This window comes from Eleutherodactylus coqui, chromosome 1, assembly GCF_035609145.1.
Source record: "Eleutherodactylus coqui strain aEleCoq1 chromosome 1, aEleCoq1.hap1, whole genome shotgun sequence".
Classification (NCBI taxonomy): domain Eukaryota; kingdom Metazoa; phylum Chordata; class Amphibia; order Anura; family Eleutherodactylidae; genus Eleutherodactylus; species Eleutherodactylus coqui.
The window spans coordinates 387,690,449-387,711,535 of NC_089837.1; the positions used below are offsets into that span (position 1 = coordinate 387,690,449).

The 21,087-nt window shown below is 44.9% G+C and overlaps 1 protein-coding gene across 3 annotated transcripts in view; it reads right to left on the reverse strand.

Annotated features, from left to right (window-relative positions):
• Window positions 1–21,087, reverse strand: part of TFDP1 (transcription factor Dp-1) — an 88,802-nt gene that overhangs the window by 65,614 nt on the left and 2,101 nt on the right. For 2 of the 3 annotated variants that reach the window (XM_066579667.1, XM_066579665.1), the window contains exons 2-3: window positions 11,893–11,960; window positions 1,025–1,091 (exon numbers count right to left, since the gene is read on the reverse strand). In XM_066579667.1, the coding sequence (XP_066435764.1) occupies window positions 1,025–1,091; window positions 11,893–11,904 (79 nt within the window). In that variant the 5' untranslated portion in view covers window positions 11,905–11,960. The remainder of the gene's footprint in view (window positions 1–1,024; window positions 1,092–11,892; window positions 11,961–21,087) is intronic. The other variant, XM_066579666.1, reaches the window with a different exon arrangement.

The window sequence follows — 21,087 nt, forward strand, 5'->3', positions numbered from 1 at the left end:
TGGATGCCTTCAGGAGTCAATTTTTTCCCCACACAAATGCAGGCATTTTGGACTGAATAATTATGTCAATATCACTGGATTGTGCAAAACAGAATAACTGTCCAGTGTAAACCTTGCCAGCAACTAAACAAACGATATTATAAGCAAGCAAATTTGGTTATTCAGTTCATGGAGGTTAAAAAAAAAAATTAAAAAAATGAAATGACGATCAGCGGCTGTAAACAGGCAGTCACTCATCTGCACATCATCCTTGGTACTGCCGCTACAGAGTTACACAATGGCAGGAAAAGAGACCATCCCCCCCCCCCCCCCCCCCATGTGCTGAAGGGTCCTTCACCCCGGTGGTTGGCTTACAGGTCATCTGGTAGTCTCGCTCCTGACAGCTCCATTGCCCATTTACTCTGTTGCTGTGTCACACTATTCTCAGCTGAGCTGAGGCCAAAACCTTTTATATAAAGGGTGCCTGACTAGCATCTAGAAAGTTCAGGCATATTCTTGACATTTTGGGGTAGGGCGCAACCTCCTCATACTGATGCTTGTCTGCCTCTCCCAGTCTTGTCAAGTAGGGGGCAGGACTTCCACCCAGAACTCTCAGCACCTGTATTCCCCTCCCGGCTGCATCATTGGCCAGAGAGCAGAACCAAGCACAACAGTCTGAACCACTTCGTAAGAAGTCCATGCCTTACCTATAAAAAGGACCACAAGCCTCAGTAGATTTGTCAGTGAAGCGGGATCCACTACTTAGTTTCCCTCCACTTTCCTCTACGAAACGTTATCCAAGTAATGAGCGGAGGAGAGCCAAAGGCTGAAAACTAAGATCATCTAACAAAAGTTTCAGGCTCTGTATACAGTGATATGCAGAAGCTGCAGAAAACAACCTATTGTAAAGATGATTGTCAGCCCAAAATACATGCATTTAAGTGAAAACAACTGTCCCAAAAGTCCATAGCCTTTAATAAAGAAAAGAAAAAAAGGTAATGTCATCTCCAAACACCTTCCAACAAAAAGTTGCAAAAAGACTCACCTTTTCCTGGACTAAGATTTTGATCTACAAAAACTTTCAGCTCTCCATTTGCTTCAATTAATCCAGCCTATGAGGTTAGAAAGAACAAACCGTTATTGAGCATGAAACGTAAAAAACCCTTAAATGTTATCATAAATATTTGTGGAATATCTCTAGGATATGTCATAGTAGTCTGATTGGCGGAGATCCTACCGCTGATAACTAAAGGCCAAAATCGGAAACAGTCTTTTTGCTGGCTTTTTTTTTTTTTTTTTTTTTAAATCTTAAATCTTCCTCACTAAACAAAAGACATCCTCAACACCCTTAGTGCTTCATAGATTTCAGAAGCCAAGCAGTGTTATTCTCATATACACACACACTAATATATATATATATATATATATATAAAAAAATATCTATCTATCTCTCACATACATACTTTTTTTTTTTTTTTTTTTTAAAGCTTCCTCCTCAACCACCAGAAGAAATTTACCCTTCTTCAAAATCTATATCCTGAGAAGAAGCCGCATTAGAAAATTCTCCAGAATCCAAATGAGGAATGACCTCGAGTTTACGCTTTTTTGCTGTAGGCGGCATCTCTGAAGATGGGGTCAGACTGGCCATGGAAATCCGAATTTCCTTCCTCAATACATCTTATGTTTTTCATAAGACTGTTCCTCTTTTAAGACATTTGAAGTACACGCTTGATAAAGTGGTTTCTTATATATCACAGGTAGCAGGCCGTTTATCCAGGTTTGTTTTTAACCTAACCTCCCTAGAAAAGAAGGTTCACAGATGATAAAGTCTTATCCCCACAGCAAAAATTACTCACTGGACCAGGATTTCGGGAGCATGCTTTCCAGCCTCAGGGCACCTAGCAGACTGACGCTCCATGGTAATGAGAGCCAACAGAGAAGACCGCAGAAAAGAGCAGCTTTTTCTTATCAGATTATCCAAATTTGGCGCCAAGTTATCTTTTACACCATTTTCGCTTAAACGTAAGAGGTCACTTGGTTGATTTTTTTTTACATTTTTCTATTCAATGATTATGTACTATATTCCCCCAGTACATATAAAGGAGCTAGTGTTACATGAGTTAGTTGTCTGAAACTTCCAGCCTTATTCCTCAGGTCATCATGTGATCTCTGTTCTGTCCAGATTTACTTGGGGTTATGTATTCATTTTCTAGTTAGCTTCTCAGTTTGTGTGATGCTGTTACATGGATCTACCACTGAAACTGCCTGCAAGGGGACACAGGTACTCCTATCACAGTTACTGGTGATGATTACACAGCTTCTGTCACACAGTTATACTAGAGGAGATCACAGCTCATCCTCCTGACTGTATACTTATGGTCTGTAGCTTCCTTATGCGAATCCAAAAGGTAATGATAAATTAAAGGGGTTGTCTCCCGGCAGCAAGTGGGTCTATACACTTCTGTATGGCCATATTAATGCACTTTGTAATATACATCGTGCATTAAATATGAGCCATACAGAAGTTATTCACTTACCTGCTCCGTTGCTAGCGTCCCCGTTGCCATGGTTCCGTCTAACTTCGGTGTCTTCTTGCTTTTTTAGACGCGCTTGCGCAGATACATCTTCTCCCTTCGGCTGGTCTTGGAAGCATCGGCGTTTTGGCTCCGCCCCCTTTTCGCGTCATCGCGTAGCTCCGCCCCCGTCATGTGCCGATTCCAGCCAATCAGGAGGCTGGAACCGGCACACATCATGGGGCGGAGCTACGCGATGATGCGTACAAGGGGGCGGAGCCAAAACGCCGATGCTTCCAAGACCAGCCGAAGGGAGAAGATGCATCTGCGCAAGCGCGTCTAAAAAAGCAAGAAGACACCGAAGTTAGACGGAACCATGGCAACGGGGACGCTAGCAACGGAGCAGGTAAGTGAATAACTTCTGTATGGCTCATATTTAATGCACGATGTATATTACAAAGTGCATTAATATGGCCATACAGAAGTGTATAGACCCACTTGCTTTCGCGAGACAACCCCTTTAAGCTGTCCCCCTACCCCAGCAGGCAGACTGCTATGACCCTAGCTAATACATCATGGAATAGATGTGAAACAAAGTTAAAAAAAATCCCCACCATCAAGATGGTGCCTGATAAGTATTAAACAGGGTGCTACATTGCATGAAAGTGACTGAAGTACATAAGAGAGACCTCCAGGAGTATGACAAGCATGGAAGAAAAAAAAAAAGGGTTTTGCTGGAATAGCCCTTAACCCTTTCCAATCCACTGTCTGACCTCTGAAGACATTATGATTTAAGGCTGTACAGCGCCGATGTTGGAAGACATCAGTCGGGGTTCTCTTACTGTATATTGCCAGCCTTTCTGCTATCGGAGCCTATCCATTGTGTCACCTCATGCAGTACTGGCTTTAGCCAGCATTTAGTGCCGTTGTATAACGGCAGAAAGAGTAAGCCCTCTAGGAAAACCAGGATACAAAGTGGATTGGGAAGGGTTAATGCAGCAGAAGTGATCCAAGTGACTCCTCCAGCCAGAACAGCAGAGTAAACCTTTGGATTAATAGACAGTTCAGGAAAACCGGGACTCCCTTACCAAAGAATAAAATGTAACATAGGGTGAGAGGAAAGTCAGCTGTTTTTTCTTTACCAAAGAACAGTTCAGAATAATTCAAGCAGCACAAACAAAATCTAGAGATTAGTGAGGAAGTAAGTGAAAAGGCTGGCCAAGTTTCAGCTAGAACGAAAACGTTTATTACAGTGGCTGACAAAGGGTGAGGTATTTGAAGAGGAGGCGGAGTGGTAGAACTGTAGATTGAGTCTGTTCTCTGGAGGGTGTTGCATTAAATACCATTTTAGTTCTCTAAAAGTTTGACAGCTTTGACCTCTGCGACCCCCACCGATCCTGAGAAGGGGCGTTACAGAGCTGGTTTAGGGTAGTGTCCCCTTCACCATTTCTTTCTGCACAGTGGTGCTCCAGCTACCTGCTGTGATTTTGTTTTTTTTATTATAAGGGGACACAACCTAAACCAGTGCTGTAGCAACTTCATTCTCAAGATTACTGAGGGTTCTAAACATCAAACCTTCCTAAACAACCGCTTTATAAAATGGGAATACTCTTTTAACCCCCTAAAGGCCTCTGCCCTTTTTCACCTTAAGGCTGGGTTCAAAGGGGGCAGAGTTGCCACCGGCAATTTTTATCCTAGAGTAAAGCAGCAAATTGGAAGAGATTTGCAAAAATCTCATTCAGATACTGCGGAGAAGCCGGTGCAGCCAAGCTGCGATGAAACTGACATGCCGTGCGAGGGAGGGAAAACATGGAGAGAAAAAAACAATAAAAAAATACTCATAGGGGTTTTCTATAGGCCATCCAATATAACAGAAACTGCTGAAAATCTATTAATGAAGCAAATAGATGAGGCAGCAAATCACAAAGAGGTAATTATTATGGGGGACTTTAACTACCCGGATATAAACTAGGAAGCCAAAAATCTGTGGATCTCATAAAGTTAACAACCTTTTGTCAATTACTAAGGATAATTACTTCACCCAACTTGTACAGAACCCAACTAAAGGGACAGCCATTTTGGATTTAATACTAACCAACAGACCTGACAGAATAATAGGGGTACAGATTGGGGGACAGCTGGTAAATAGTGACCATAATATAATACATTTCAACTTGTCTTTCAAGAAAGTTTTATAGGGGAGCTACAAAAATACTAAATTTTAGGAAGGCCAAGTTTCATCAACTAGTGATGCTCTTAGGCCGGCTGCACACGGCCGTGACGGGCTCCGCTGCGAAATTCCGCGGCGGAGCCCGTCACAGCGCCCTCCAGGAGACACCATACTTACCTGCGGATCCGGCGTCCTCGCTCCCGCATGACGCTTCCCCGCCCACCTCCGCCGCATCATGTGACACACCCACCGCGTCACATGACACGGCCGGCCGTGTCACATGACGCGCCGGCGATCGGGGAAGCGTTTTCACGCTATCTTCCGCTGTGCTATAGCGGAAGATAGCGTGAACGGACGGCTTCCATTGACTGCAAAGGAAGCCGTCTGCGCGTACACCCGCGGCAAATAGAGCACGCCGCGGGTGAGGACGGGTGAATTCACAGTGCGGAATTCTACGGTGGAATTCCGCACCGTGAGCACTGAGCTATTAGGTTCAATAGAACCTAATAGCTGCGGGCAATGCAGCGGAAATCCGTTCGTGGGAAGGAGGCCTTAACCTTATTGACTGGGACAATGTGCTCAAAAATAAGAGTACAAATAATAAATTAGAAATGTTTAATTACTTTCTGTGAGAGGTTCATACCTTACAAGAATAAAAGACTCAATAACAGGAAAAAACCCAATGTGGCTCAATAAAGATGTAAAGGGGGCAATAAACAGCAAACAGAAAGCATTTAAATTACTAAAACAAGGCAGCAAAGAAGCAATAAAAACCTATAAATAATGTAAAAATCTGATAAAAACTGCAAAGCTGGAGACAGAAAAACTTATTGCCAAAGAGTAAAACTAACCCTAAATTGTTATTTAACTATATAAATAGTAAAAAGATTAATACTGAAAATGTTGGTCCTTTAATAAAGTGAGAAAAATTGTAGAGGGTGAGGAGAAGAAAACAAACTAAATTAAATAGCTTTCTATCCAGTGTGTTCAGAGGAAAATGAAATGTCAGATGAGATGCAGAGTGAAGTAAACTCTCCACTAAACATCACAAGTGTAAGCCAAGAGGAAGTGCAGAGCAGTCTTAAAAAGATTAAAATTGTCAAATCACCAGGTCCCGACGGCATACATTCCCGGGTGTTTAAAGGGGATTAAGTAATGTGATACATAGACTCTTGTTTTTTATATTTAATGACTTACTGATAGCCAATGTGGTGCTGATATTCAAGAAGGGGGTCAAAAGTGATCCTGGAAACTACAGGCCGGTAAGTCTTACTTCTATTGAGGGTAAAATGTTTGAAGGATTTCTAAGAGATGCTATCCTGGAGTACCTCAAGGAAAATAGCTGTATAACTACATATCAACATGGGTTTATGAGAGATCGCTCCTGTCAAACTAACCTGATTAGCTTCTATGAGGAGGTAAGTTCCAGACTGGACCGGGGAGAGTCATTGGATCTTGTGTATCTGGACTTTTACAAAGTGTTTGATACTGTGCCGCATAAAAGGTTGGTATATAAAATGAGAATGCTTGGTCTGGGTGAGAATGTGTGTAAGTGGGTAAGTAACTGGCTCAGTGATTTGGCCAGTTACTGACCCACTTACATGGGCCCTCTTCTTTTTTTATATATTTATTAATGACCTGGTGGAAGGCTTGCACAGTAAAATATCAATATTTGCAGAGGATACAAAACTGTGTAAAGAAATTAACATAAGACAAAGCAGTTACAAGAGAATCTGGATAAGTTGTGAGCTTGGCAGAAGAGGGGCAAATGAGGTATAACACTGATAAATGTAAGGCTATGCACATGGGCAGAGGAAATACATGTCACCATTACACACTGAATGGGTAAACCCCCGGGTAACACTGACATGGGAAAAGGACTTGGGGATTTTAGTTAACTGTAAGCTTAACTGTAACAACCAGTGTCAGACAGCTGCTGCCAAGCCAAATAGGATCATGAGGTGCATCAAAAGAGGTCTAGGGGCACATGATGTTTTAGAACATTGTTGGTCCTCTTTACAAGTCACTGGTCAGACCACACATGGAATATTGTGTACAGTTTTGGGCACCAGTATATAAGAAGCACATATGGAGAGCGGCAACTAAAGTAATAAACGGAATGGGTGGACTACAAAACCCAGAGAGGTTATCAAAATTGGAATTATTTAGTTTAGAAAGAGACAGCTGAGGGACGACCTAATAACTATGCATAATATATCAGGGAACAATATAAATCTCTCCCCCATCATCTATTTATACCCAGGACAGTGACTGTAACAAGGGGACACCCTGTACGTCTAGAGGCAAGGAAGTTTCTACACGACATAGAAGGGGGTTCTTTACTGCAAGAGCAGTGAGACTATGGAACTCTCTGCCTGAGGACGTGGTGATGTCAAATTCCATAAGAGAGTTCAAGAGGGGCCTGGAAGTCTTTCTTGAGCCTTACTATATTATGTTATACTCATTAATAAGTTCAAAAGGATTGGGGATCCAGGGATTATTTTAATTGCCAGATTAGAGTCAGGAAGAAATTTTTTCCCTTAAATGGGGAAAATTTGCTTCCATCTGATTATTATGTTTTTTTCGTTCCTCTGGATCAACATTGGGGGAGTAATAGGCTGAACTGGATGCACATATACATATCTTTTCAGCCTTACATAGTGTTTCCCCCAAATTAGGACCTATCCCGATTATAAGACCTACCCCGGTTTTGACATATAAAGGCCTCCCCCGAAAATAAGACCAGGGTAACTTGCATTTAAAAAAAACAAAACACACACACACACGCCCCCCCCCCCCCCCAACCACCAGGTCTGCGGCAAACCGTGTCCTTCCCGTCTTACAGCTGAGCTTCTTCCTGGTGACGGGGCTTTAAGTACCCTGCCTCCAGCAAAGCGTGCGCTGTAATTGGCTAATCGAGCCCCAGGTAATCACAGCCGACTCTCAATGAGCCAATCACAGCCACTAAGTGAATGACATCACTTAGTGGCTGTGATTGTCTCATCGAGCGTCGACATGCGATTGGCTAATCGAGCCCCAGCCAGCCAATCACAGCGTGCGCTTTGCTGGAGGCGGGGTATTCAAAGCCGCATCACCAGGAAGAAGCTCAGCTGTGAGACGGGGAGGACGCAGTTTACTGCAGCGCCATCGGGACACTGCAGACCAGGTGAGTACAAGGCCTTCCACCCACGCGAGAATAAGACACGGTGCCTCTGTTGGGGCACAAATTATAAGAGTGTGTCTTATTTTGGGGGAAATACAGTACTATGTTAGTAGCAATTTTTCACAATTATGAGCAAACTTCAAAAACTGATTTTTTTTCCTCTTCAAGGACCAGTTCAGTTTTGACATGAATTTTAAAAACCTATATATCAGAAACTCCCTCATGAAAATTACCCCATTTTAAAAACTGTACCCCTCGAAGTAATGAAAATGGCATTTAGGAAGTTTATTAACCCTTTAGATGTTTCACAGCAAAGTAAAGTGCATCAGAAATTAAAACAGTTCCATTATTTTGCAGATTTTCAATTTAAAACCAATTTTTTCTGTAACCCTGCAGGAATTAGCAGAGAAACAAAATTTAGAATGTATTACCCAAATTCTGCAGTTTTTAGAAATGCCCAATATGTGGGTGTTAAAGGGGTTGTCCCGAGGCAGCAAGTGGGTCTATACACTTCTGTATGGCCATAATAATGCACTTTGTAATGTACATTGTGCATTAATTATGAGCCATACAGAAGTTATAAAAAGTTTTTTACTTACCTGCTCCGTTGCTAGCGTCCTCGTCTCCATGGTGCCGACTAATTTTTGGCCTCCGATGGCCAAATTAGCCGCGCTTGCGCAGTCCGGGTCTTCAGCAGTCTTCTATGGAGCCGCTCGTGCCGGAGAGCGGCTCCGTGTAGCTCCGCCCCGTCATGTGCCGATTCCAGCCAATCAGGAGGCTGGAATCGGCAGTGGACCGCACAGAAGAGCTGCGGTCCACGAAGACAGAGGATCCCGGCGGCCATCTTCAGCAGGTGAGTATGAAGACGCCGGACCGCCGGGATTCAGGTAAGCGCTGTGCGGGTGGTTTTTTTAACCCCTGCATCGGGGTTGTCTCGCGCCGAACGGGGGGGGGGGTTTAAAAAAAAAAAAAACCCGTTTCGGCGCGGGACATCTCCTTTAACTGCTGTTTGGGCACATGGCAGGGCTCAGAAGGGCAGGAGCGCTATTTGGCTTTATGTATAAGCTGTGTGGAGTACATCAATGTAAATCATAACGGTGGTTCAACGCAATAGGATTAACCCCTTAATGACACGGGCTATTTTGGCGTTGAGGACCAAGCGATTTTTGGTATTTTTCCATCTCCATTTTTCAAAAGCCATAACTTTTTTACTTTTCCGTCGACGTGGCCAGATAAGGGCTTGTTTTTTGCGTGGTGAACTGTAGATTTTTTGGTACCATTTTTGGGTACATAGCTTACATTGTAAAACCTTTTTTTTTTTTATGATCGTAGGAAGAGAAAACGCATCAATTCTGCCATAGATTTTTAGTTTTTTTTTTAAAAAGCGTTAATTATGCAGCATAAATGATACAACACATTTTTTTCTGCGGGCCAGTACGGTTACAATGATACCAAAATTATTAATTTTTTAGGTTTTTCTCACTTTTCCACAATAAAAACCCATTTTTTGGAAATTCTTATTTTTTTCTAAACTCATTACATTCAAAGTCCTGTAACTTTTATTTTTCCATGTACGGAGCTCTGTGAGGGCTTATTTTTTGCGAGACGAGCTGTGTTTTTTATTGGTACCATTTTGGGGTACATCTGTTTTTTTTATCCCTATTGCGCTTTATGGGAGGCAAAATGCTAAGAACTAGCATTTTGCCTCAGTTTTTTAGCATTTTTTTTTTTTACGCTTTTTGACGCATTGATACCAAATATGTGGGTTTTTTAATTTTTTACTTTTTCTTTTATGCTAATATGAGAAAGCATAAAAAAAAAGGGTTTGACATTTTTTTTACATTTTTATTTTTTGAACTTTATTTTTCTCTTTTTACAACACTTGTGTCCCTCTGAGGGACTTTTACTGTTACACTTCAGATCGCTGCAATAATGCATGACAGGGCTTCTTCCCTGCCATGCATTATCGCTTACTATAGTGATCATAGGCTATGGCAGTACAGGACGCCTGTATCCGGCGTCCTGTTGCCATAGCAACCAGCCAGGCTCTCGCGATAACATCACGAGAGCCGGCTGGAGGCACAGAGGGAGCGCGCTCCCTCTGTGAACCCTTTCCCTGCCGCGATCTACTTAGATCGCGGCAGGGAAGGGGTTAACAGCGGGACACCGGCTGTGACTGACAGCCGGCTCCCGCTGCGGGATAGCGCGGGATCATATGTGATCCCGCGCTATCCCCAGGATGTAAGTTTAAGTCCTGTTGCGGGAAGTACCCTGCTGCCAGGACGTAAATTTACATCCTGCAGCGGGAATGGGTTAATATGGCTGGGACGTGTTGTGTATTACAAAGCAATCTTTTATGCACTGGCAAGTTGTGTGGGGTATGTTTTGGGTGATAAGTGGTGTCCTTCCTTATCCCTCCTTTGTAACAGACTCTGCACCTTCTTTGATCTGTCCCTTCTTACCAGTGGAATTTCACTAGTAAAAAGTGTTGCCCTGGTATGTGTGGCCTTTCTTCCAGAGGTACTGCTCTCCCCCTCTTCCTGGTCCCCAAATATTAGGGCCTTCATGACCTGCTGAAATTCAAGAAAGGTGCCCCTCTGGCCTGCACATCGAAATAGCACATAGGCATTATATACAGTGCCACCTGTATGATGTGCACAGCCAGTATATACCACACCCTTGTTTTCCGCATGGCACTGTATAGCCCAAGTACTTGAACAGACAGGTAAAAACCTCCCATGCACCTATTGTAGTCAAGTAGCAGTCTGGCTTGTGGGTCTCTGTACTGGGCAGGGGGTACTGCTATGGCCGTGTATTGCTCAATATAAGGACATCCCTCTTGCCCTTATACTTGACACACAACACTTTGTTGCTACATAGTGCCCACTCACACCTCTACTGATAATTTGCCCAAGCAGCGACTTGGGGAGGCTTTATGTTTTCTAACAGTGCCACATGCCAGTTCTTCTGGAAGTGAGGCTCTGGAATAGGGGAATACTCATGTAATATCTAACCAGGTAGAGGTGGCAATGCTGGTTCAGCAGTGGGGGCACCAATTCCCATACAATTTTCCTGTAATTCCTAGGATGGGTCGGGAGAGGCATTCTGGGGGCTTGATTCTGGTGTCCTCCCCTTCATAAATCCTGATCTATGTTTATACCCTGATGTACTCTCCACAGCTTGTACATTTTCACGCCATACTGTGCCCTCTTACTGGGCAGGTACTGGTGGAATCAGAGCTTCCCTTTGAAATGTACCAGAGACTCATCTACAGAAATGTTTTTCTCAGGGGTGTATGCCCGGGCAAACTTGGCAATAAAAAGCTCTATTACCAGCCTGATTTTATATAAGCCATCATAATGAGGTCATCGCTGGGTGGGCACTGCATATTGTCATTATAATACAGGAATCTTATGGTCCCTTCAAAACGCGTCCTTCACATCGCTATGTGGAACATTGGGGTGTGGTATAAAATGTCCGTACTCTGGTAGGCCCTAGTGCTCGGCTTCTTTATTAGCCCCCAAATTTTGTGATTTCTAATGCATCCATGGGGGTTCAACTGTAGGGTTTTGCAAAACTGGAGTTGGGGGTTCTCAAATAAAGTTCTGGGCATTTAAATTACTTTTGGTAACAACGTGGGCAATAAAATAAAAATTAAAAAAAAAAAAGGGATCCTAAGTTTGAAAGTTTCTGGAGTAATCCACTGAGCATCAGATGAATTGGGATGCTCTTTAGTGGCAACCCTTGTACATCTTCTTAGGTATATAGTGGGTTCATCTCGCTTGTTGATGAAAAGGATGACACCAGAAAAGTAAGGGCCACTAGCTGAGTCTGACTCAGATGCAACTCCTCCTCCACAGTAAACCGCCTGCGGGCCATGCTATGTATATATGAATTTATTAGGTACCCAGAGGAAGAAAAAAAAGAAAAATGTTTAATAAGTGGGTGACCACAGGACACTGAGCTATCATTTGGATGGGGAACCACAGGACAAGGAGATGGGAACAAAGCAGGAATTCTACTTTTAAACACTTTTTGACATGTGTTAATGATAAAAGGGTACTTACATCTTTTGCCATGTTATCAAATATGCAGAATTAAGTGAGCAGGATTGCTACCCAAGTTGAACTGCCTGCTGAAAAATAAAAAGTGAAATAAGATTAGCAACTAATATGGTCAATTACAAACAAAATTGTAAATTCCCTCAAAACCAAAATGACAGGGTAGTCAGTAGAAGGTAAGCACAAGCCCAATAAAAAGACCCCTTTTTTAGCCCTGGGATCTTATATAGTCTGGACTCTGACACAGCCAGATGTGAGTTAGAGAATGAGTTCAACTTAAAAAGGGTTGTGCCAAGATTTAAAGTCATTCTCCATTCTAGGGGATACAAGAAGCATCTGATCAGTGTAGATGGGACCGCCATAGAGAACGAAGGTCCGGAAAGGAACGGTGCAGAGCTCATGCATGCTGCTGTGCCACCAACAGTCCTATGACTAGAATTGGAGCAGCAGCACACATATTGCGACTAGAGGATAACTTTACACAATCCCTTTAAAGAGGACTTTGTCATTTCTCCTGACAGGTGTTCTAAGAAAAGATGCTCCAGAATGATTTCATGGCCCCCTTGTCTATTTAGTTTAGCCGTGTCAGATTACATGGCACTGTGCGGGGACACCACCACATAGTAGCACCCAGTATATTCCATGGGGACAGAGAGGACCAGCACAAGAGTCCTAAGAAGCCGTGCTCCAGAATTGTTCTCGTGATGAAGGCAATTGTTTTCTAGCTGACGTGTCAGGAGTGGCGACAGGTCTTCTCAACTATTTTTCAGTTGTCTTTTATAGAACTCCTAAAAGGGATTGTATTATTAGAAAGTTACCTCTTGTATTTATCAAGGCTATATGTTAAACATACAAGAAATTTGTGATTTGGAATTTTCAATATCAAGATTTAAAAAAAAAAACAAAAAAAAACCAAGACACAGTTTTCATACTGGCCAATCATCTAACAATTCATGCTCTGTAGAGAAATCTTTTGTTAATAATGAGATGCCTGCTGAAGTTAAAACCTATATAGAAAACACAGGATCCACCATTCACAACAGGTGATGGTCACAGCTCGCCTCTTCCTCCTCCATGCACAGGTTACAGAACACTCCTAGACAAGACTCCCAGAGATGACAATTGGTCCACTCTTCTCTATTGTGTAAATAGCACGAGTTCTGCTATAAAAGCACCTTCTCTAAATGCTAGTAACTGCAGTAAGATGGTAGTCCCCAGTTAGGTAGACAAAAAACATTTGTAAAACAATACAAGCGAAACATTCCCTTTAAGAGTGCATTATGTTATCGGGTGCCTCCAGCTCAACAACCCCATAGATGTTTTACAGTGATGTTGGTGAACAGCAGGTAGTCCAGTAGCTTCGGCAGCCCTGTACACCCCCAGATGCCTCTCCTACACAGCTCCTGTGCAAGAGCCTGCCAGCATTGTGCAACTACCCAACCTCACCCGTTTTCCTGCTGTCCCTTAGATATTTTCCTACAACCAGCATGAATGCTGGGGGCCCCGAAGAACACTAGGACAGATCATTTGCCTTCTTAGTCAACCAATTAAACATTTAGTGGAAGGTCAGAGAACATTCACAATCATACCATTCCAACTCCTCACTGTCATTCTGTAGAGACCACCAATGGATGGTTCAGGGCCCCTGCTATAGTGATCCAGGGGGTTCCAGAGCTTGGGCTCCCAGTGATTACACATTATCTATTAAGTCAGTCTCACACATGACCCTAGACGGGGGTTGTGATTGCATATACTTTGGCCAAAAGCTAAACAAGCGTTTCCCCAACTCCAGTCCTCATGGACCCCAACAGGTCATGTGTTCAGGATATCCCATAGAGAGAGACCACCTGTGGCAATGGCTGAAGCAAAGACAAATTACATCACCTGTGCAATACTGAGAAAATCCTGAAAACATGACCTGTTGGGGAGGGTCATGAGGACCAGAGTTGAGAAAACCTGAATAAAACTAATATCGCATTTCTTTGCAGAAGCAGTCTGGCCTAGAACTTACGGGGGAACTCAAATTGTCTGAACTAGTATTAGGGGTATCCTTAATAGGCTGCAAGCCTTTACGGTGCCCCACACTTCTCTGTGGTACTGCCAGCCTGAACAAGCCTCATCTGTGAGCCAGTATAGAAATCCAGCACTGAGGAGTTGTTCAGTTTGGGTACAGACGACGGTTGTGTCTGGAGACCTCAAGTTGAGCGCCTCAATCACCCCACTGGAGATGTGATGATCTGGGGTTCCCTCGCACACAACAGTTGGTCACTTATAGGGACAATGACAGCTCAGCTATATGTTCAGGACATCCTGCAGCCATGAGTGTTCATGGCAAGGGCCTCCTGGCGGCATTTTCCAGCAGGATAATGCTCGGCTGCACACAGCAAGGGGGGTCATTATTGTCACACTTCTGTGGTTGCCCGGACATCAGATTTATCGCTAAAAGAACATATATGGGACCATCTGGGACACCAACTTCGACAGCCTACAAATTTGCACAATCTAGAGGCTCAGTTACAGCAAATGTCCCCCAATATGACTCAGGATACCATATAGAACCTGTATGCCTCCATATCCATCTATCACACCTTGCATCCAAGCTAGAGGTGGTACAACAGAATACTAGAGCCTCCATGCCCACCTGTATTACATCTTGTATCCAAGCTAGAGGCAGTACAACAAGGTACTAGAGCCTCCATGCCCGCATCACATCTTGTATACAAGCTAGGGGCGGTACCACAGGGTACTAGAGCCTCCATGCCCACCTGTATCACATCTTATAAGAAAGCTAGAGGCAGTACAACAAGGTACTAGAGCCTCCATGCCCGCATCACATCTTGTATACAAGCTAGGGGCGGTACAAAAGGATACTAGAGCTTCCATGTCCACCCCCATCACACCTTATATCCAAGCTAGAGGCAGTGCAACAGGGTACTAGAGCATCCATGCCCACACGTATCACACCTTATATCCAAGCTAGGGGTGGTACAAAAGGATACTAGAGCTTCCATGTCCACCCCCATCACACCTTATATCCAAGCTAGAGGCAGTGCAACAGGGTACTAGAGCCTCTATGCCCAACCGTATCACATCTTGTATCCAAGCTAGAGGCGGCCCAACAGGATACTAGAGCCTCCATGCTTGCCCGTATCACACCTTATATCCAAGCCAGAGGCAGTGCAACAGGGTACTAGAGCCTCCATGCCCAACCGTATCACATCTTGCATCCAAGCTAGAGGCGGCCCAACAGGATACTAGAGCCTCCATGCTTGCCCGTATCACAGCTTATATCCAAGCTAGAGGCAGTGCAACAGGGTACTAGAGCCTCCATGCCCACACGTATCACACCTTATATCCAAGATAGGGGCGGTACAACAGGATACTAGAGCCTCCATGTCCACCCGTATCACACCCTATATCCAAGCTAGAGGCAGTGCAACACGGTACTAGAGCCTCCATGCCCGCCAGTATCACATCTTGTATCCAAGCTAGAGGCGGCCCAACAGGATACTAGAGCCTCCATGCCTGCCCGTATCGCACCTTATATCCAAGCTAGAGGCAGTACAACAGGATACCAGAGCCTCCATGCCCACCCGTATCACACCTTATATCCAAGCTAGAGGCAGTGCAACAGCATACTAGAGCCTCCATGCCCACCCATATCCCATTTTGTATCCAAGCTAGAGGCGGTACAACAGGATACTAGAGCCTCCATGCCTGCCCGTATCATACCCTATATCAAAGCTAGAGGCAGTGCAACACGGTACTAGAGCCTCCATGCCCGCCAGTATCACATCTTGTATCCAAGCTAGAGGCGGCCCAACAGGATACTAGAGCCTCCATGCCTGCCCGTATCACACCTTATATCCAAGCTAGAGGCAGTGCAACAGGGTACTAGAGCCTCCATGCCCTCCTGTATCACATCTTGTATCCAAGCTATAGGCGGTACAACAGGATACTAGAGCCTCCATGCCTGCCCGTATTGCACCTTATATCCAAGCTAGAGGCGGTGCAACAGGGTACTAGAGCCTCCATGCCTGCCCGTATCATACCCTATATCAAAGCTAGAGGCAGTGCAACACGGTACTAGAGCCTCCATGCCCGCCAGTATCACATCTTGTATCCAAGCTAGAGGCGGTATAACAGGGTACTAGAGCCTCCCATCAAGTGTTGAGTTTTGTGCAATAAATTATCCTTTTGCTCTGATAGTGTACTCACATATCAATATCAATGTTACAATCACACAAAGTTTCATAAGATTCAGACAACTCGTGTGTTTTTTTGACAATGAGTAGAATACTTAGATACCCCAATGTGTGGTACGCATACACGTGGTTGTTCCATCAGTATTTTGCCCCTGTGCTACAGCTACCATATAGCATTTTTCTTTCTGCATATTGCCAGGAATTGGAGTTTGTACCTGCCCATGGTTTTTTTTTTTTTTTTTTTCAGTATGTTCGGCCATTTTCAGTGATTTGGGGTAAATATCAAATACTAGTTGCAGAAAACTTCTGCACCAAGATTCTATAACTACATACAGAATAAGGTTAGTGAATGGCTTTTTACAAACCGTATTCACCAACAGCGGGGAAAAAAATCCACTGAAAATTCAAATCCCGTCACAAAACCCCAGCTTACTATGTGGGAAATTCACTGCGGATTTCAATGTAAGAAATAAAGTCCTGTGGCTAAATCCGCAGCAAAATCATGTCCTAGTTTACTGCAGATTTTGGTGTGGAAATGCAGGAAAAGCCTTGAGTGTTAAATTCTGAATGTCCATAGTGAGACGACTCCTTGAATCTTCTGGCAGGAGACACAGAAGTCTATGGGAGAGCGTGCGCACAGCGGTCTGAAAATAGTCGTTAAACCCCTGGATGTAACAGCCTCGCATCCCTGCGGGGCTTAAGGAACCCCCTGCTGCAGCTGTCACTGCAGCGGTAGGGGATTGCGAAGTTCTACCGTTGCTTTCAATGGAGCGGGCGCCGCTGTCACCAATCCCATTGGAAACAGAAAAAAGCAGGTAGCAGCATCCTTGGGTGCACAGAATCAAAGTGTGTTTATTTTCCCAGAGGCAGAAAAAAAATACAGCGACGTTTCGACCAACGTTGGTCCACATGGGTGCCGATCACGGATTCCACAATTGAAATCTGGTTGTGTGAAGCTGGCCTAAAGGGACCCTATAGATGTTCAACGTGTATTTTAGGAGCTTTCACAGTGTACACAAATGGTATGATAGTGGCAGACACTGCCAATCAACCACGTCACTACAACCCAGGCCAACAAATACTACTACCGATATGTAAGAGGGCAGTGCTGTTCACACTGAAGCCATCAGAGGTGAGGATGTTGGGAGTAATAGCTGTCAGCCAAACAAGGGTTTGGCCCAGAGTTATGGGAAGTGTATGGCCAGCTTAACATCTTATACCGGCTTCAGTCCTGCTTCACCAGGTTTTCTTGCTTCTTGAGGGGCAGAATATTTGACAGACCCATTAAGTACCAATGACACCAACGTGAGTGCCACCTGTAACCACGCAAGATCTAAGTAGTCCAGTACCTCCAGGGGCATAAATCTAGCACAGGAGTCATTTCAGGATTTACTCCAAGCCTCTTTTTGTGTTGCTATGTCTGAAAAACAATTCTTATACAAGTGCTGACAGGAAGACTGTGCTGCAATATCAAATAGGGAAGGAAAGCTACTCAAGTACAAGATCCTTTCTACTACTTGAGGTACATTAAGACAAAGATTAAAAAGACGACAAGTATTCTGAAGACGGCAAAACCATCAACATACTGCCGGCCGCATCACCTACCAGACTCTAAATACCCTGCTACTGTGCAGAAGATTCAGGCAGGTGTGGGAAAGCTGCTGCGAAGGTGGTCTTCAAAAATAGAAGTGACAAAAGTTTATTTTTGTCAACAAATGCATCCAAGGTGAATGAATAAAGGAAAGGTAAATTAATATTTGGTGTGATCACTGTTTGCCTTCAAAATGGCATCAATTCTTCTAGGTACACTTGCAGAAAATCAGCGATTTTTTTAGGATTATAGCTACCGTGTTTCCCCAAAAATAGGTCCAATGACTTCACTGAGTGGCTGCAATTGGCTCATTGAGCGCCGGCTGTGACAATGTCTTATTTTTGGGGAAACATGGTAGGTGAGGAACTGCTACAAAAAGGTGAGGTTGTGCAAGACAGTTTTATGTCTCTAGTCATACATCATGGGAGGGCTGAGCACATCAACATGACACCAGGTAGTTATACAGCATCAGCAAGGTCTCTCCCAAGCAAAGATTTCAAAGCAGACTGGGGTTTCAAGATGTTGCCTGTTTTTGTGCTTAAAGAGATCTTGAACAGCCCACATCACTGACCGTAGACGTAGTGGTCAGCCAAGGAAACTTAGTGCAGCAGATGAAAGACACATCATGCTTACTTCACTTCAAAAATCGAAAGATGTCCAGCAATGCAGTCAACTCTGACTAGGTAGAAACCAGTGGGACCCGGTTATATCTATCTGCAGTTCGGAGAAGTCTGGCCAGAAGTGGCCTTCATGGAAGAATTGTGGCCAAAATGTCATACCTTTGACAAAGAAACAAGGCCAAGTGACAACGAAGCACAAAGACATAGGTGCTGGGAGAGAAATGGCAGCAGCTGCTCTGGACTGATGAGTCAAAATTAGATATATTTGGCTGTAACAGAAGAGCTGGAGAGTAGTACAATAATGAGTGTCTGCAGGCAGCAGTGAAGCATGGTGGAGAGCGGTACAATAATGAGTGTCTGCAGGCAGCAGTAAAGCATGGAGGAGAGCGGTACAATAATGAGTGTCTGCAGGCAGCAGTAAAGCATGGAGGAGAGCGGTACAATAATGAGTGTCTGCAGGCAGCAGTAAAGCATGGAGGAGAGCGGTACAATAATGAGTGTCTGCAGGCAGCAGTAAAGCATGGTGGAGAGCGCCACAATAATGTGTGGCAGCAGTGAAGCATGGTGGAGAGCGCCACAATAATGTGTGGCAGCAGTGAAGCATGGTGGAGAGCGCCACAATAATGTGTGGCAGCAGTGAAGCATGGTGGAGAGCGCCACAATAATGTGTGGCAGCAGTGAAGCATGGTGGAGAGCGCCACAATAATGTGTGGCAGCAGTGAAGCATGGTGGAGAGCGCCACAATAATGTGTGGCAGCAGTGAAGCATGGTGGAGAGCGCCACAATAATGTGTGGCAGCAGTGAAGCATGGTGGAGAGCGCCACAATAATGTGTGGCAGCAGTGAAGCATGGTGGAGAGCGCCACAATAATGTGTGGCAGCAGTGAAGCATGGTGGAGAGCGCCACAATAATGTGTGGCAGCAGTGAAGCATGGTGGAGAGCGCCACAATAATGTGTGGCAGCAGTGAAGCATGGTGGAGAGCGCCACAATAATGTGTGGCAGCAGTGAAGCATGGTGGAGAGCGCCACAATAATGTGTGGCAGCAGTGAAGCATGGTGGAGAGCGCCACAATAATGTGTGGCAGCAGTGAAGCATGGTGGAGAGCGCCACAATAATGTGTGGCAGCAGTGAAGCATGGTGGAGAGCGCCACAATAATGTGTGGCAGCAGTGAAGCATGGTGGAGAGCGCCACAATAATGTGTGGCAGCAGTGAAGCATGGTGGAGAGCGCCACAATAATGTGTGGCAGCAGTGAAGCATGGTGGAGAGCGCCACAATAATGTGTGGCAGCAGTGAAGCATGGTGGAGAGCGCCACAATAATGTGTGGCAGCAGTGAAGCATGGTGGAGAGCGCCACAATAATGTGTGGCAGCAGTGAAGCATGGTGGAGAGCGCCACAATAATGTGTGGCAGCAGTAAAGCATGGTGGAGAGCGCCACAATAATGTGTGGCAGCAGTGAAGCATGGTGGAGAGCGCCACAATAATGTGTGGCAGCAGTGAAGCATGGTGGAGAGCGCCACAATAATGTGTGGCAGCAGTGAAGCATGGTGGAGAGCGCCACAATAATGTGTGGCAGCAGTGAAGCATGGTGGAGAGCGCCACAATAATGTGTGGCAGCAGTGAAGCATGGTGGAGAGCGCCACAATAATGTGTGGCAGCAGTAAAGCATGGTGGAGAGCGCCACAATAATGTGTGGCAGCAGTAAAGCATGGTGGAGAGCGCCACAATAATGTGTGGCAGCAGTGAAGCATGGTGGAGAGCGCCACAATAATGTGTGGCAGCAGTGAAGCATGGTGGAGAGCGCCACAATAATGTGTGGCAGCAGTGAAGCATGGTGGAGAGCGCCACAATAATGTGTGGCAGCAGTGAAGCATGGTGGAGAGCGCCACAATAATGTGTGGCAGCAGTGAAGCATGGTGGAGAGCGCCACAATAATGTGTGGCAGCAGTGAAGCATGGTGGAGAGCGCCACAATAATGTGTGGCAGCAGTGAAGCATGGTGGAGAGCGCCACAATAATGAGTGGCAGCAGTGAAGCATGGTGGAGAGCGCCACAATAATGTGTGGCAGCAGTGAAGCATGGTGGAGAGCGCCACAATAATGTGTGGCAGCAGTGAAGCATGGTGGAGAGCGCCACAATAATGTGTGGCAGCAGTGAAGCATGGTGGAGAGCGCCACAATAATGTGTGGCAGCAGTGAAGCATGGTGGAGAGCGCCACAATAATGTGTGGCAGCAGTGAAGCATGGTGGAGAGCGCCACAATAATGTGTGGCAGCAGTGAAGCATGGTGGAGAGCGCCACAATAATGTGTGGCAGCAGTGAAGCATGGTGGAGAGCGCTACAATAATGTGTGGCAGCAGTGAAGCATGGTGGAGAGCGCTACAATAATGTGTGGCAGCAGTGAAGCATGGTGGAGGTTCCTTACAAGTTGGGGGCTGCAGTTCAGCAAATAGAGTTGGGGATTTGTTCAGGATTATTTGTGTCCTCAATGCTGAGAAATACAGGCAGATTCTTATCCATCATTGCAGTAGCATCAGGGAGGCATCTGATTGGCTCCAAATTCATTCTGCAGCAGAACAACCACCCCAAACATACAGACGATATGTCATTAAGTACAATGAGTCCTGGAAGTGATGATATGGCCCCCACGAAGCCCTGATCTGAGCATCGAGTCTGTTTGGGATTACATGAAGAGACAGAAGGATTTGAACAAGCCGACATCTACAAAAGATCTGTGATTAGTTCTCCAAGATATCTGGAACAACCTTCCTACAGAGCTCCTTCAA